We start from the raw sequence: 18,273 nt of genomic DNA on the forward strand, positions 1-18,273 counted from the left end.
TTCAAAGCTATAAATCACTCTCCTTAAACGCCTATCTTCAGGCTGTGACAGTCTTTGCAGTACTTGGTCCAAGGTTTTTTAAAAGAGTAAGAGACTGAGGTTTGGAAGTCATTTTGTAAAGGCATGTGCAAGTCATCTGCCTGTACCCATCACTGATACTTACAATGCAAAATAGTTTACATCGTCCACTGGTCTAAAAGCAAATTAGCCACAGCCTTTGTGGCACTGATCTCATGGCATATCATTGAAACTATGGCTTTTCTCCCACAGCCAGTGAGGTGCATTGTTGCGATGGACTGGAAGCGTCCTTATCCTCATACCTTCATAACTCATACCCACTGTGCTAACTACATCCTCTCCTTTGTGAAATTACATAAGCCTATTTTCCCAATGCCAGCATACAGAATCTCTATAGTACGACTGTCTCCATAGCGTCCGCTGCACTTATTATTCTTATTTATTGTTCTTTTATTTGGTCACATTGTTTTTATTACCCCCCTTGGTATCATGACTACCTCTGCCAATGCTTAACTCATTCCAGATTTGTTTTGCATTGTATTGTATTTTTTTGTGTACTGTTTTAGTTTTAGTATTGTTATTTATTTCTGTGGCTGTGCTGGATATTCCACAAATAAATCATATATATGAATAATTTGATATGTTATGTTATTGTGTGCTGTTTACAGGAAGGTTTTTGTTCGACTTAATACCAAATCAAGGAAGCGGCTTTGTTCCAGGCCTTGCGCCTACCTACATTACACATTATTTCAGACGATGCTGGAAATACTTCTGTGTAAGAGAATAACGAAAGCGTGTGTAAGAGAACTGAGAATAGTCTCTGCTCCACGCAATAAATTATTGTCAGTTTCTATCAAAGTTAGTGGAGGTTTCCGGTCTCACCCGTGCCCCAGGTATCTCACAGCAGGCCTCCTGAATGGCAAGCGAGGGGTCACAGTACAGCATCACCTGCTGAATGTCCATCTGCAAAACAGAGACAAAGAGTGGTAGAGGTGTTGGGCTGGGCAGTATTTCACATCCAGTTCTCCATGAGTCTTCTGTTTATTTTATAAGGTTCATAAATGAGGCAGTAAACAAGTTTGAGGGCCAATTAATTTCTCATTTAAATGTAAAGCACTGGGAAAGCACTTGTCTTATTGTTTGTGTGTGTGTGTACATGAGCATGCATGTGTAAACACTTCCTCACATTGCTAACAAAAGGCCTTTACTGCTTCCTAACTAGATTATTGGATCTTTTCGGTGTTAATAGTTCCAGATCACCACGTACATAATCTCTGAGGCAGTCCACTCCATAAACACAAAAATATTAACGTACACAATCACAAATGGGGAAAATAACTATTTCGATACTAAGGCCTAAATAGGAGGATGGTTTATTAGAATGTATCACTCTAACTGTTGTGTTGGTTAAAAGCCTGGACAGGATGGTCATAAAAAAATGGTATGTCATTAAATTCTACAAGCCAACTTATAAGTACACTCAATTCTATCATTTAATAAAGTACTAACATGCCATTCTTTATGGTCCTGGTCTCAGTCAAGGCTTTATTACACATCTGAAACAGTTTGTTCTCTATACAGAGAGACATTGATGGTCACCACACGTTTAAATGGCAACATTTACATTGCAAGGCTCAATAGTCACAGCAGGGCAGTTACACACTTCATATTTAATTGAGTTTAACGCAAGTATTTTGCCACTTCTTCACTGGATACTTACTTTTAAAGCGCATAGTAGTTCCATTTCCTCTTAAAGAACTTGAGGCCTATCTTCCATTCATTTTAACTGTCCATCTATTATTAACTATTCGCTCCATCACAGGACAAACTCTGAGACAAAATCATTTGTCTTACTTTCACACAACAGCCCTGAGTCATGACAACCTTAGAGACAATGTGTTAGGGCACATTTTTAATTTCTAACCAATAATAATATGGTTATAGATTTTAAAATATCCCAAATTGGTTTATAGACCATCCACAGCAGTGTGACACACCCATCAAAGTGGCCAGTGCATCTGGTTACTGGTCTATTTTGATCCTACTGGCACTGACACCGTCAATCCAGCAAACCCATTTGAAAAAACTGGGTTTGCTGTGTATACAAAGAAACTAGAGTAATAGGTCAAGCTCATGAGTCACAGTGCACCTAGACTTCCTCAGACAAATGTGTCTTGGTTTTTACAACCATTAGCTTCCTTACTTGGGGCCAACCAGAAAAAAATATCTCAAGCAAATCTAGAGCAAATTTCAGATCTGTATAACCTTTTCTTAAATGTTAACTATGCTTTTGGTCTGTGTTTGGTTTTATTATTACTGCTAATGTCATACTTGCACTGGTCCTGCATCGGAGGCCCGAATGCCCAGCAGAGTGTGTCCATCAGTGGGCAGGACTCCTCGCGGCTCCAGGGGTTTGGTCTCGATGGTGCTGCAGTCCACGTGGAGGGAAGCGGCTCCTTGTTTAACGCTGAGGGCCATCTTATGCCAGCGCAGGTCCATCAGGGCTTCCACGCCCTCCCCGGTGAAAACGCAGCTCACCGGTTCAGCTTCAGGGTCCGTCCCTCTGGCTCGAAGGGACACGGTGCCTTCGGGGCCGTTGAGGTCTACAGAGAACTGGGTTTTGGTGTAGGTGGAAAAGCAGAGGGGGCATAGAGAAGTGGAGGGTGTGAATGATTTTCAAAAGGTAAATGGGTAAAAAAAAAAAAAAAGTACCTCGTTTCAAGGTGTCTGACTAACAGTGGCATCCAGAGTAACATATACATGCAACTACAACTAAAGAACCTGTAGAACATGGTACCAAAGACGTGGTAAAGAGGAAGACATATTAATTACACACACAAGCTGTACAGCCAATCAATCACTCCTAATGAGGCGACCTGGCCTCCATCCATCATACACATTGAGTATTTAAATCTGGCCTCAGACTCTCAGTGATTATCGGGACTCTGAGGGACTCCAGTGCTTCATCATGGAACACACATGAATAACAATGAAGGTGAATGAAAGAGGAGACAAGCAGATGATCGAGAGAGGAGCGACAAAAAGACAGGCAGGGAGAGAGAGAGAGAGAGAGAGAGAGAAAGAGAAGGGTATCTGATGAAAAATAACAGGACAAAGGGCGCATGGAATGAAAGAGGGTAGAGAATTGAAAAGATGTCATGAGAGAAAAGAAATCGAAAAGGAAAATGAATGGCTATGCAAAAAAAAAAAGGGGGACGAGAGGCAGCGAGAAAGAGGAGACAAAAGGCGGGAGGAATAAAAGGTGAAAGACCGAGGGAGGGAACAAACTTGTTCATGACAGGAGGGAAGAGGGGTCGAGTAAATGCGTAAAGCCGGTGATTGGGAAACAGAGAGTGAGCTGCACCTGTGGGTATCCCTTCTGATCAGATATCTGGAAGAGGTAGATGGTGTCCCTCAGGGCAGCCTTCTTTAATGCCAGGGTGAAGATCAGCGTGAACTCGTCTGGTAGGCCGTGGGGGAACACCTGACTGCAACACAGGAGTTCAGCCAGGTCAGACAGCTATTCACAGGAGCTGTGAAGCTATGTTGATGTAAACTTATTCAGTTTTATGCAGAACGTTTGTGGGCAGTGCTAGCCTCTGAGCCTTTGTGGTACACCCCTCTGCACCCCCACTGGCCATGAAGTGGTAGTGCAAGTGCCTTTGGCTGGTGCATGGGCTGAAGAAAGTGTGAATAAAAGGCACAGCATATGTTGTTCATGGGTTCAGACTTAAATGGAGAGTCATCCGGGATGTCTTTTGGACCTGCTGAAGAGTTTACACAACACGGTTTTACAAAATCATGCTGTTGGAAGCAGTTTGGGAAATACAGGGATTTTGGAGCTTGAAATGTATTGGGTGAAGGTATGGATGTGCTAAATCGGCATAAAAGAACCAACCACAACAAATGTGACTGTGACGTCCCCTTGCATCACCTTTGGGCAAAAAAGTTGAACACTATAGCCAGTGGCCAGGTGGCACATAAGTTGTTCACCTGCATGAAAGGAAATAACCCAGAAGTGAGTTGGGAGGCAAGGAAGCTAGGATGAGAAACAGACTGCCGAATAGGGCTGGCCATTCTATTCAGTCTATGATTACGTCAGACAGATCTTTCTCGTTGTTGTTGTGTCGCACTTTCAACATATTGCATGTGTTAAAAATCCAGCAACAGATGTGTGACTACTGCCAGCAACACAGGACACAATGGAAAACCTAGGGCCAGAGATACTCACTGACGGCCCAACACTGGAAAACCTGGGGCCAAAGATGCTCACAGCACCCCAACATCAAAATATCTAGGGTGTTCACCAATGGTCCAACACCAGAAAACGTCTTTCTTGGCCCAAAAAGTAAGAATCCCTCAGACTTCAGTTTTCCTTTAATTTTTTACAAACCTGACTCTTGTGGATCTCAGTTTATGGAAGAGTGACATCAAGTCAAAAAATGGTTTTTGGTTCAACAAAAGGCATTTGACGATGTCAGCTTGGACACAAAAATGTGATTTTTTGGACCAGTTTTCACTATCTTTTCACATTTCAACCACTAAACACTGGAAAAATGGCAGATTAATCTATTATGAATGTAGGTCAGCCGCAGCCACAGACAGCTTATATTGCTTCTATCTGAATGCAGATACAAGACCATTTCTTATATCCCACTAAAAAACATACCTGGTCTGTCAAGACTTGCACTGTATGTGTTCGTACATAAGTGCATTTGTGGTGCATGAATGTATAGTCTCATCATTCATTCATGATTTATCTACAATATAATAAAGGCAGTCAAAACCTAAAGATAACTTTTTACAATTTATATATCTTTTTTTATGTCCTTGTGAGATCACAGACATTAATCTTAAGTGTGTTGTTTCTACTTTTCAACTTTCTTTTCTACTTTTTTTATATTCCATGCAGGTTTTTTTTTTTTTTTTTTACCTATTTTTCCATTTTGTTATTTTTCTTTCCACCTGCACAGTTTGTGACTACAGACAGAAAGTCCGACGCACAGCCCATGTGTGTAACCCCATGGCATTAATTTTCATAGCAGATACAGTCCGGCAAACCTCATCCCTCAGTTTTGGTCAAGGGCATCTAAGCACACAAATACAGTGGGCACACAAAATATTCAGTGCATGGGAGTGTGCAGATGTATCAAGAAATGAAGGGTTCACAAACAAGCCGAGTGAAATGCATGCTCACTGAGATGGTAAACACTTTGAAATATTCTCTCTTGCATTATTTCTGTCCTCTCTTTCTCTTTTTGCTCACGCGCACACACACACAATTGTTGATGCTGGCAGCTGGTTTCCCATTCCTAGAAGTGGGGTGACAGTGATTTATGACTGAGGGAACATCCAAGGGAAAACAGCCAACTACAGGACGTCAAAACAAAGAGAGGATGGGTGGGAGGAAAGGTGGGTAAGAGAAAACGTGGGGGGAGCGAGAGAAAAGGGAAGATAAAATAGACAGAGAAGGAGAGAAAACTACAAGGAGGGGCCGAGAAATCCTGGGTATAATATGAGCATGCATGAGAATCTGACATGAACTAATAGTCCTTTATGAATTATGTAGGCGGAGATATGCTAAGACCAATCCTGGCGATCATATAGTGTATTGTGTGAAGATGGAAAGAGAGAAACGGAGAGAAGCGAGAGAAAAACCAATGCTGAGGACAGAGTTGTTTTGCTGTCGATTAGTGACACGAGCTACAGGGCACAAAACCACTCACACAAACTATTGACTTTTAAGTTGGAAGGACTGCACCTTGGCCTGTTACATTCAGGAGCCCTGGGAGAAAAAAAACACTGACGCAGACAGGGAGATAAATCAGTCAGTATGGACCCGTTTCAATTCTAGGAGAAAGTTACTTTTGCGTCTTTGGTTTTAAGAAAAAAAAGAGAGAGAGAGGCAGAAGAAAGTCCGTGCAAGAAAGCAAAACACAGGGGAAGTAGGGGAGAGGAAATCTGAAGTTGGAAAAAGCAGATCTTTGGTTTAAGATGGGAAAATCACCTGGAGAGGTGCAGAGGCATCGTTGCACCGGATTCTAACTGTGCTGGAATCAATTGCTCTGAGTACAATCCCTGAATATATATAATACACAACTAACCAAAGGGAATTGTAACAGCCAGAACCTGGCGCATAAAAGAAAGAAGGCAGGTAAATGCTGTTATACACTGTAACTTTTTTCCCTATGGCTAGCTGGTCTTTGTTTGTATTTTAATCAATGTGTGTGTGTAACCATGTTAAAATAAATATCGCTTTGGAATTTTGGACGGCTTATGTTGTTCTGGAGGCAGTGTGAGGCTGCAGCATAGTCCTGCTTCGAGCTAAATGCTAACGCCAGCACGCTAAAATGTTTACAGCGGCAATGTTAATGCGTTGATGTTTAACAGGTAAAATGCTCAAAGTCACTTACATTTGCAAATAAACTGCAGGATTTTTAAAAAAATCAATATCGTTTTGAAATCTTGTCACATCGCACACTTAAGGTCGATTTACCGAAACGTAGTATTTTTATTTCATGTCACGTTTGTTTGGTGCGTTCTGTTTTTATGAGCTCGGCCTGCGTGTGCATTGGGAAATCAGGAAGTGATCAAAGCGGCGGTAGCCCTGTGGAAAGCAGATCAGGGAGCAGTGATTGCACCATCTCACAAGATCTCACGAGGGAAGAGGACGCACAAAACTGAGGCTGCGGTGCCAGAACCTGCTGAAAATCTACTTATCCAAGTCCAGTCAGGCAGGTGGCGGTAATGGTTTCCCAAGAGCCGCTGAAAACCCAAAACAAAAAGAAATATCCTTTAAATATCCATCTCCAGTATGTTGAATGTTTACCATTTCCTGACCAAACTGTGAGGTGCATTGTCTTCTCATTCGTTACTGTGAAAGTATGCAGTCGTCCAGACTTCAAATCCTGAATTTCAAACATGTTTAATGTTAATAGGGGCGGCACGGACGGATCTGCGAGCGGTTCAGGGTGTTAAAAGTAAGATCTGTAAACCCTCACATTACCAGATAATCTGGGCTGAACCTCGCTACCGAGCGACTCCTCTGCTGATTGTCTGGCAGGGTGAACCAGGGGATAAATATTCCCAAAACTCCTGTAGTCTGAGCCCAGCTTTAGCTAATCACAGAATACAGCTGAGGCTGATGGGAATGTCATTAGTTTTGCAATTATTTAACCATAAACCGCGGTGATTACAATTCAACCACCGGGGAGAGGGAATGATTTAAATTTCACGGCCGCCCAATGAACAGTTGAGACATTTCACTCAAAAGCGTCAATGTCAGTCTCATGCTTGTGCGAGCCGAAATGACAGGGGAGTCCTAAAGTCATTAGAACTCAGCCTCCGGGGACCACGAACGTCTGTGGAAAATTTCATCAAGTGATTCATCGGCGCAGTTGTTAACTGTCAGATGTTTGACTGAAAGTTAAATATGTCCCCCTGCTGGTATTGCATGAGGGAAAGTCAAAGATCACTAGGGTGATTTGATTTATTCAGTGAGGACATGAACATCTGTGGAAAAGTCATGGCTATGTGTCCAAAAGTTTTCTCTTGACTTGACCAAAGTGGTGGAATGAATAACCAAAACACCAAGAAACTGACTGGGTCTCATCTCTAAGTGCATGGCAATAGAAAGTGAAATAAAATACAAAATAAAACGGGATTCTCAGCTCTCGTCTGCAACTTTGAATAAGAAAACAGGAAGTCTGCGTAGCAAATTTAGCATTAGCGACACAAGCAATTATCCCCAAACCAAATATAAGTTGAAGTATTGCCTTCTAAAGAAAATATTTCTCTCCTCACTGACTCATATCCCTGGTCTGCTATATGTATTTATTGTCTGACAATAAAAATCACTATTTCTGTCTCTGTATTTTATGTCTATCCTGCATCTAAGCCCTTTTATGATCCCTCAGCGTTGACAGGAACATTTTACTGGCACTGGAGCCCTAACCTTTGCTTTATTATCTTCAGTTACCGTTAAGTTTGTTGATCTTTCAGAAGAATTATTTCGACGGTTGGGCTTATAGACTTTTTAAGTAACAGGAGCAGCAATGTGTAAACAAACTGCAAATTGCACCCCATTCGCCATGTGATAGTATTCGTCAAATTAAACGCATTTGAGGTCTGTCACGAATAGCTCTCCATTTGGCCGAGCGCCATTATATCACAGAATTGCTTCTGCACACTGTAGCCACATGAAAGAAACAGGCCCAAAGCAATCAAATCCCATTTTGCCGAAATTAAAATGCATGTGACCAGCTGAGACTGGTGCGCGTTTCAGGCGGGAAGACGAGTAGCTTCATCTGTCTGTCAGTCATTTGTGTTAGCCTGGATTAGCCGAATGGATTAGCCTCCGATACAAAGCAAAACGCCGCTTTCCAATTACTGTACACGCGCCTCACGCTTCCGTCGGGCCTCACCGGCCGCGAATTAAAAAGCTGCCTGAGTGACGGGCAGCCTGTTCGGCACGGAGTTTCACAAATACAGTAGAAAGTAATACTCTTGGACTAGGGATGGCGTGAAAGCTAATGTAAACGCCGCTACTACACAGCACAAACACACAGAGGCTCGCAATTGCATATGCATAAAGGCTGAGGAAACACATGCTCTAACTGCTACTGAGAAAAAAGCCATAGAACATGCCTGAGGGTTTGTTCTGTTTCACTTATTGCCTGGATTTGAACCTTTAACCCCCCCCTTGCTTCCTCACCAGTAAATCCTTTAATCTGCCCTCCGCCTCCACTCTTCTTTTCAAAATGCCTGCAACCTTAAAAATAAACGCTGAAATCCAAAACTCTAAATAAAAACAAGAGATGAATTATTACTAACACATGTCAACAGACGCCGCTCTCTGATGCTATCTGCTTCTCAGGCGAGGCGCGGGGGGTGGGGGTGAAAAGGCAAATTCACGAAAAGTAAACATCTCGTCAGATTTTGTTTAGTCATTTCTGGAAACACGGACAGAAGACGGGAGAGTGGAACAGAATGAAAGGCCACCGACAGGCGAGGCTGATGGGCTAACATTGATTATTCTCCGTCGCAGTTAAAGGGAAGTCACCCAGGTAGCGCTCTCCACTGATAACAGTGACAGCAAAGCTCACGATGGCGTCACAATATCAATAAACGGCGCAGCGCGACAAAATCCCAGACCAGCAGCAGAGGGAAGCTCGAGAACGGCGTCTTTGTGTGGTTTGAGGCAAAAACAAAACCCTCTTGGATTTTTTCTGTTTGGCTCCAAAGATGCTGGTTTCCTGAGAAGTGACAGTTTGTTCTGCGTGTTTTTTCTACCGTGTTTTTTTCTTCTTTTTTTTTTGACAACAACTACTCTCTAAGCCTGTGACAAATAATATATGTGACACCTTCAGAACAAAACGTCTCAACCCAAAAAGAGTTTCTGTTTTATAGATAGATTTATCAGACCTTCAAGCGAGCGGAGCCGGACAGAATGATAAAATGCTGACCCAGTTGGTGAGTTCTGCAAACCGCTTTATCGCCGGGCAGAGAGAAGCTCGGCAGTCTGAAAAATAGCAATGATTCACAAGAACTGGGGGGAAAAAGAACAAATGCGAAGAAGGAAAAACAGCCAGCGCACAATAAGAAACTGTCACAGGGTTCTAAAACCCCGGCCTACACCCAGCTCCCGTGTAACAGCAACGCACGAAAACGCAAGAAGGCGTAATTATACCATGTCACGCGGCAGGGCTGGATTTTATGGCTACACGTTTGTTCACCCAGAAACAAGGGCAGAAACAACCTCTAAGATAATGCGGCGATTAAATTGAAGATCTTTTTTTTTTTCTTAACCTCTTAAATGTTTCTTGCTGGCGTCTGCTTTGCGCTTTCTAATTAACACATCACTTCAACTGTTTCTGGTAAGGCGTATAAGTCAGACCCTTCATTATGAGAGCTTGTTATAATAAGAGTGTGCGGTTACAAACGGAAAACCAAAAGCCTGTTGCAGTTCAGTTTTACAAGCCAGTGTCAGCGCCCAGGGAAATGAAGCGAGATTTCTGCAAATGCAATCAGCGATTGACCCGTAGTGTATGGTTTGCCAAGAGTCTTTTTTTTTTTTTTTTTTTTTACACAACAGCCACTGGACAGCGTTGATACTCTGAGGGTTCAGAGGCTGAGTAGCCGTAGGGCGCTCACTTTCTCCGCTTCTTCTTTTCGTTCGGGCGCAGAATGAAAAAGAAAGGACCTGTCAACATAAGCCTACAGAAAAGTTGAAAATCCTGCAGAAAATTCACTTTGTGTCTCTTCCTGTGATACATTCCCCACCATCTGAAGCGGTGTGTTTGTCTGTAGGTGGTGGAGAGAAGAGCAAGGGGCAGAGAAAGAGATGAGCAGCAAACTTACTCGCTGGGACGTATGAAAGCCGCCTTGCCCAGGCGGAGGATGACGGGTCCTCGGGGGTTGCGGATCTTCTTGACATCTGAACTCTTGAGCAGGGAGAATCGCCTCACCAGATTAAAACCTGCCAACAACCAGCACTCATCAGCACCCATGTCAATGCGTGAAACTGAGAGGACGATATGGGTTTTTGAGCTCGTCTTTTTTTACCAGTGATGTTGTGCCTGGTCGTCTGAGGGAACTTCCAGTCATCCACTTGCAAGGATGGGCAGTGTACATCTGTGGAAACAAAAAGATGGCACGGAGGGTTAAAGTTAAAAATAGACATTGCAAATCATAAGTCATTTGACTTGCTGTTACATAAAAAGTATAATGGCCTTGCTAAAAACTTATTTATAACTTATTTAACTTATATAACTTATATAACTTATTTATAAGTATTTTTTTTTGTTTTATGAAAATATTCAAATATGACTTAAGCCAGACGTGTTCAACAGGGGGTCCATGAAGGTACTGTGAGGGGGGGGAGGGTCAATATTTTTGGTTGATTAGACATTTTATTACATATTTTTTTTAAGAGGCATGTTGCAGTATTAACAGAAGAGAAGCGAACAGTGCAGCTCGCTCCCATCAGCCAAATACTGAGGCCAAAATGGATCGGTTTGTCACTTGAACAAAAAATAGGGATAAAAAAATTATATTTTAACCTGTGTATTATTTCAATATCTTAATATAAAATTCAGAATGATATTAATAATGTATATTTATAACTTGCCAAGGCCGAGGCCGAGTTTAATATGGAACACATATAGTAGGTAGTGGGTCCCTACTTAATCTCTCATTAGTTTGGAGTCCCTGGCCTGAAAAACATTGAAGATCCCTGACTTAGGCAATTATCCTATCAGGCTAACGAAATGCGCTTTAACGCAAGCATTGGTGCGGTGTGAAGAAGTCACTAGAGAAGTCAAATGTAACATTTGACACCTGAAATGGGCAGAATTTGTGCGAGAGAGGACCAGCAACCTCAAACATATATACATCAGGAAGTAACAGAAATATTGATCGGGGCGAATGGGAGTCGGTGGGGGTGATGGAAGGTCCGAAAAAGAGTGTAAAACACGGAGAGCGAGATGAAATGAGGGCAAAGCAGCGCGGAGTGGAACACAACCCAGTCTGACAGGTTGTCTAGCACCAAGCTTGTCTGTCACGGTAGCCCCCGTTTGATGGATATGTTCTCACCCTGTCAGGGGAGGTTGCAGAGAAAAGTGTTGCCTGTCAGAGAGGCTTGCCTGCCTACAGGGGGGGATGTGAGATGTGTAGAAAAACTGCGCCGGTACCGGTAGACCCTGTGAATCACTATGATACACAGTTAATTGATCTCTTTGGGGCCAAGGACCACGGCCCTGAGCAAGACGTTCTGCTGGGTGCAGTTTTTCAGAACCCTAACTATGACTGCAGAGACTCTGGAAGCAGGTGGTGGTCTGTGTTAACCAAAAATAAAACTCAATCACCTTCTCTCAGCTGTCAGATATATTCTAAATCATTCATGTGCGCCTTGTGCCAAAGCTGAAGGTTATATATTTTAATTTTTGCGCGTGAGGAGGTTCGGTTAGGTGTGAGGACTTGAACATGAAAAAATAAACACACCCCACGGAAACAATTGACTCTTTCAACACATCTGAAGGAGCAAACATTTGATCCTCGCATACAGAAAGAGATGACACACCTGTAATTAATTAAAACAACAAGGGAAATTGTCTTTTTCAATCATCTGTTCAACGGATATTCCAATAGACGGAGAAACCTCAACGGAAAAAGTAAGTACACACTTGGAAGTTTTGCGTCATTGCCCGCCAGCCTCTCACACTGGCTCGTGGAAAATTTTGACCATGCAAAATTCCCTCGGTTCAACACGCTGTTACAAACCCCTCAACATTTTAGTGGTAATCCAAAAGGCGTCTAAGGAGGCAATTGGACTTGTAGAGTTTCTTGAACACATTTCGCCACCCAGAATTGAAGAAGCTACTTGGATTAGCGAACTCCAAGTCCAGTTGCCTTTTTTAAACGGCTTTTGGATTACAACGACCTGGATGACTGAGAACCTTCACAGACATTTCAGTGGTATTAAATCTGGGCCCTGACTGGGCCATTCCACGACTTTCAATTTCTTCTTTTTGAGCCATTCCTCAGTGTATTTGCTTAAGATCTTTATCCTACAGAGAAGACCATGTCAGGTAATTTAAACATCTGTCAGACTGCTTTAGATTATTGATGCAGAATTAATGCCAGAAATCTACCCAGCAGCGAAGAACCAGAAGACATAACATCTTCTCCACCATGCCTAACAATCGACTTTCCGTGGAGTGCACCTATTTGTTCACAACTGTATACTAATGGAGATAAAGATAGATTAAGATAGTTTCTGAAATCACTGCATTTTGTTCTTCAGCTGCACATCTTCCACGGTAATCATTGCAGATTGCTGTACATTTGTACAGTTTGAGAATGCGTAGCTCGATAGGTTTAGCAACATTAACTAAGAAGGATGGGGCTCAGCTAATGGTCAATTACGCGCACAGGAACATAAAACTTACGATCAGGCACGACGTCCAAGTAGGGCTTGAGTGAGAGACGTTATTCATCGTCACTACTGATGAGAAGAAGACTGAAGCAGAGGAGACAGCCGTGCAATGGCAGCATAGTGCCTGCTTCCAACAACAATTACATTTTTATCTCCCACCAAAATGACTCCCATATTTACCGAAAAGATATTTGAGTTTAATTAAGGAATTTAATTTCATGTGGGCCTAGTCAAAAGACGAGATGACTTTTTGGCGCTTCGCAGCGTTTTATCAAGATCATCGCCTGACACCCTGAACCTTCTGTTTCTCATGGTTTCAACATGCAGTGCCAAGATTCTGTTTCTAAGCAAGGCATATTTCAGACTGCCTGCTTGCCTGGTGTCTACAAATGCAAATCAAGCTGATGTCAAACAGAGAAGATACAGAGTTGAGTGAAAGTTGAGAGAAAAGCAAGAAATTCCTGCAAGAAATTGCAGGAATTGGATGTTAATTCCGAAGATAAACAGATAAACTCTTGTGGAGAAAATATTAAATAGAGGTTCTGGTTGTGACTCTGATATCTCTCACTCCCTCTGTTTTATAGCCTTTTCCCACACACACACACACACACACACACACACACAAACACACACACACTGTATTTATAACTTAGCTGGTCAATCCAGAAACCTTATCTTGCTAACTTGCTAACTCAGCACTGTGCTGCCTCACAAAGACACACACACACAAACATATATATATGCACATACACTATGATTTTTTTCCTCACATCTCTCCCATCGCAGGTTTCTTGAAGTGAAGATATGGTAAGATCCCCCTTTCATTGCTGCTTACTCTACTTTCTTTCCCTTTTTTTTTTTTTGCTTTTTCATCACTCAGACTTTGCCATCACAAAGAACAGAGATGAAGGTTTTGTCAGGAGAGATGCTGGCTGCAGGCAAGCACAGTGAAAAGTTAAAAAAAAAAAAACAACGCACAAGACAGGGGAAGGTGGAGAGGGAGAGAAGGAGGAACACAGGAAAGTGGAAAAAGAAAAAGGTAATAGGAGGTGTGAAGTATCACTTGAGGAAAAGCAACTTGCCCTAATCACCCGGACAAGCGCTCTTGAGGCCATGTTTTTCTCATCTGAGGTGACGCTAAGAATAGCTGACAGCGTTCAATTCCAGGATAAAGAAATTAAGCTATAAGAGGCTTCTTTGAAATGCTGTTGTCTCTCTAGTAACCATCTCAGATTGTTGACCATGCCCACAGCCTTAAGCCACCACGGATTGAAACTGTTCAATGTAGAACAACCGATAGGAAATGTCCTATCGCTGCCATTTATCATACTAGGAATTAGATCTTGTCTAGTTGTTGCTGAATATGTAACAGCTAAGCTACACACCCCAAGCTAAAGATCCAGGAAATGTAAATCAGCTGGAATTACCTTCCACACATAACTGCACTCACTGGCCAACTTATTAGGCACACCTGTTCAACTGCCGTTTAATGCAAATATCTAATCAGCCAACCACGTGGCAGCGACTCAGCGCATTTAGCCAAGCAGACATCTGCTTTAGTTCAAACCAGGCATCAGAACGGGGAAGAAAGGTGATTTAAGCGACTTTGAATGCGGCAGGGTTGTTGGTGCCAGACGAGCTGGTATGACTATTTCAAAAGCTGCTGATCTGCAGGAATTTTAATGCGCAACCATCTCTAGGTGCTACAGAGAGACGTCTGAATAAGACAAAATATTCAGCGGGTGGCAGTTCTCTGGGTGAAAACGTCTTGGTGATGTCAAAGCACCTTTGGGATGTGGTGGACCGGCACATTTGCATCATGGGCACTGGGCAAATCTAAAGCAAGAAGACTGTTTCCACCACCTTGTTGAATCAATCCCCAAAAATGTCACAATGCTAGCAAGGTATACCTAGTGGCCATTGAGTGCACCCAGTAAATTGTAATTCTAACAGAAATCAAGCGCAACATTAAAACTACTGGCAGGAGAAGTAAATAACATTGACTATTTTGTGGCAATGCAATGTTCTGCTGGGAAACTTTTAGATCTGGCATTTTTGTGGATGTTGCTTGCACCACCCACCTAGAGCAGACCAGGCATCCCCAGCCCATGACAATGACACTATGAAAGATGCAGTTTGACACAGGCACACACACAAAAATAGTGTAGGAACAACTAAAAAAACATGAAAAGCAGCATAAGGCGTTGACCTGGCCTCCAAATTCACCAGATTCCACACTGAGCAAGTATCTGTGGGATGCATTGGAACATCCCAATATGGTTTAAACATATTTTAAATTCAAAGTTTGCCAGCAGTCTGATTAATGTTAGCCTAGTCTCGCTACTTTATGAGCTTAGTAAGCCCTGTGCCCTATTATTATATGACCTTTAAGAGTGTGTTACATTCTCATTACTTATTTCTGTGCTGCAGACTTCCAACAGGCTTACAATAGGCCTGTGTCAATAGCAAGCAGAGTTATTCCATTGCACTGCTATGCAAATGGGTAGCATTTTGCCAACATCTATCTAATTATACTATAACTAAAACAGATTAGGCAATTTTGTGAATACGCAACGCAGAAATATGATGGGACTCAGCACATTAGTCTTCATTTAAGTTCTGTCAAAACCATTGATATTCACTTAGCTGTCGTTTTATGAAGGATCTGACAGCTTGGGTGGTTGGTTAATAATTCTTAGTCATCCCTGAATGAAATGCCAGCGATTTTTATGACACATCAGGCGGGAGCTTTCTACCGTGTCTTCCAATCTACCGCTCTCTATCTATGACTTAAACTGTTCACATAGAAGATAAAATAATAATGTGAAGCTGTAGTATGTTAACATGTCGGCATTAAGTCGACTGACATGAAATAGCTTTACTTCATCACCCCAAGCTATTTCATGTCAGTCTGATCACAGAACATTCATACAAAGAATTAGAGATTAAGGACTAGGAGGCGTTTCTTCGGATCACTCAACGTGCTTGCATAATGGTGAAATCCCGAAAGTGTTACCCTTTTTTTCTAAGCTGTAAATCAGTTTAGGTGCTGTGTTTATTTGTTAGAGGGTCAGCCTTTTCCTAATGCTCAGAGGATGGATGATATTTTAGTGGACTGTTTTGTACTTGGCAGTGCGGCAGAGGACACAGTGCGGAACCTGAACCCCATTTCCTCTCAAGCTGCGATCAAAGGAAAGCATTTGCTTGTTGACAAGCTAATTAGCACAAAGTATGAGTGCCACTCCAGGATCCTGCTAGTAGCTGCATGTAGCCTTAAAGAGATTGGATGGTCTTGGCTGGGTTCACTTCCTCTTTGATGGGTTGCGTTTGAGTCTTGCCAAGGCAGGTAATGATACTAAACTGGCAGTCATGTGGCACACTGCTGTGAGTGTTCGCCCAAGCCTCCATCTTGCCAAAGATAAAAAATAAAAAAAAAAAATGGGACATTTAAGGCCTTTAGAGGGGCAAATGCTGCTTTTACACATTTAAAACACACTTAGCTTGGAGGGAGTACAAGTAAAATGTGTCAGGGAAAAAATGCATCTGGATGGTTTGATTAATGCGACACTATAGATACAGTTTGAAAAATCAGATAGAGCTTCTGCTAGGTCTGTGACTACACAAACTACCCAGGGATTCACTGTGACACACAACTATGTGTATGTGCATTATTCACTCAACTCAAGCTGACCTGTTGCAATAGCTCAGCTTAAGTGAGTCGTGTTTTGCACTGAGAGTGATATTTAACAAATTCCATACAGTCGTGGCACCAATGCCCTTATCTTTCAGTGCCTTGTTGTGGTCAGAACTGTGTTTTAATTCTGCGTTCACTGCAGCAAAGTGTCCACAGAGTGTTTTCATCAGGAGGAAGAGGTCGGATGTGTGCTCGCATTGCCAGAGTGTGCGCTCTGTGCTTTGTAATAAGAGAGGGTATAGTCGCAATTGAATCTGCTTTACAATGTGGCAATCCAAGATAATTGGACTGGAGTGCTGATCAGCAGAAAGTCGGACTCGGGGAGAGCGTGTTCCAGGCCCTGGATCTATAAAAGGGACGCAACATATTGGAAGGAGAGGGTCAAGCTGGCGATGTAGTGAATGATTCAACCCAATAAGTACAGTATGGCCTGTGTGAACTAAACGTGCAGGGAAAATGCCAAACTGAGGGGGTAATTTAAAAGAAGGAAGGCTTGAGACAGAGGGAGAAAGTGTGTGTCTTACTTGGGCACATGAGAGAGAGAGAAAGAGAGACAACATTCCTGGTTATTTTCCAGATAGATAAAGTTGCAGTACAAAGGAGTGGAAAGACTTGAAGCACAGCACTTTAGGGGGATGAGCTCATTCATTTTCCCCTTGTAGGCCTCTGGACTGCTCTCAGTACTCTCTTACAAGAACACGCGGATGTACCCAGACTCATGATGCACATTTACAAGCTTTACACAACAATTAACTTGGATAATTGATATTGTGTCATTTGACATAATGTCTACCATCCTGTATGTGTGTGTGTGTGTGTCTACGTGGGACCGTGTGAGGCTGTTTCCCAACATATTTTATTAGGGTGATTAATAATGTTGTGTCGCTCAGCTGTTGTCCGTACTCAAAAAAATATATATATATTAACTGCTTCTTTAAAAAATAAGCAATTCTTACCTTCCCCACATTCTGGTTCAACAGCACTGCGCTTTACTACGGGCAATAAAGACGCCCTTATATTTTTAATATCCCCTTTCCTTCTACTATGCTGCTCTGTGTGTAATAGACTTTATGTGAAGGAATACATCACGCAGAGTAGTCAGTTTATTTATCTTTCATCCATGCATATCCTATAAGACAACGCTGTAGCCTTCACCATGTCCGCTCCGTAGACTGTTTTTATCTGCTTTTCATCTCTAACGTCTGCAAACGAATTTACGACTACTGCACTCGCTGGCGCTAGAAAACATGCAACCGGGGGACACACGGGGAGAAAAGGCGAGTCAAAACACATCAATATATAAACCTTTTACTTTAGACTTCATAAGGTCTCCGGTGCATAAAAAAAAGCACCCATATCAGCAACACTTTCCCAAAGGCGGCGGCAGAAATTCAGCGATTTCATTTTATTTTCACTAGTCTCTGTGCCTGACAGGCTGTAGGACTGCGGTGCAATCATCAGGCTCGACTCTTCAACACTAGTTTTACTTAAACCTGCTTTTCTGCTGTAATGTCAGCAAATTACCAGTAAGTAGGGATTTGGTTGAGTCAGAGGAATAGTGATAGCATGTGTGTGTGTGTGTGTGTGTGGGTGTGTGTGTGTGTGAGTGTGTGTGTGCGGTGCTCGC

At 42.4% G+C, this 18,273-nt stretch overlaps 1 protein-coding gene across 3 annotated transcripts in view; it reads right to left on the reverse strand.

Moving 5' to 3' along the window:
• Positions 1-18,273, reverse strand: part of col16a1 (collagen, type XVI, alpha 1) — a 67,168-nt gene that overhangs the window by 39,410 nt on the left and 9,485 nt on the right. For all 3 annotated transcript variants that reach the window (XM_047605289.1, XM_047605290.1, XM_047605287.1), the window contains exons 3-7: positions 10,582-10,650; positions 10,378-10,495; positions 3,383-3,506; positions 2,350-2,631; positions 901-981 (exon numbers count right to left, since the gene is read on the reverse strand). In XM_047605289.1, the coding sequence (XP_047461245.1) occupies positions 901-981; positions 2,350-2,631; positions 3,383-3,506; positions 10,378-10,495; positions 10,582-10,650 (674 nt within the window). The remainder of the gene's footprint in view (positions 1-900; positions 982-2,349; positions 2,632-3,382; positions 3,507-10,377; positions 10,496-10,581; positions 10,651-18,273) is intronic.

The sequence above is a fragment of the Mugil cephalus genome, chromosome 14, assembly GCF_022458985.1.
Source record: "Mugil cephalus isolate CIBA_MC_2020 chromosome 14, CIBA_Mcephalus_1.1, whole genome shotgun sequence".
Lineage (NCBI taxonomy): Eukaryota > Metazoa > Chordata > Actinopteri > Mugiliformes > Mugilidae > Mugil > Mugil cephalus.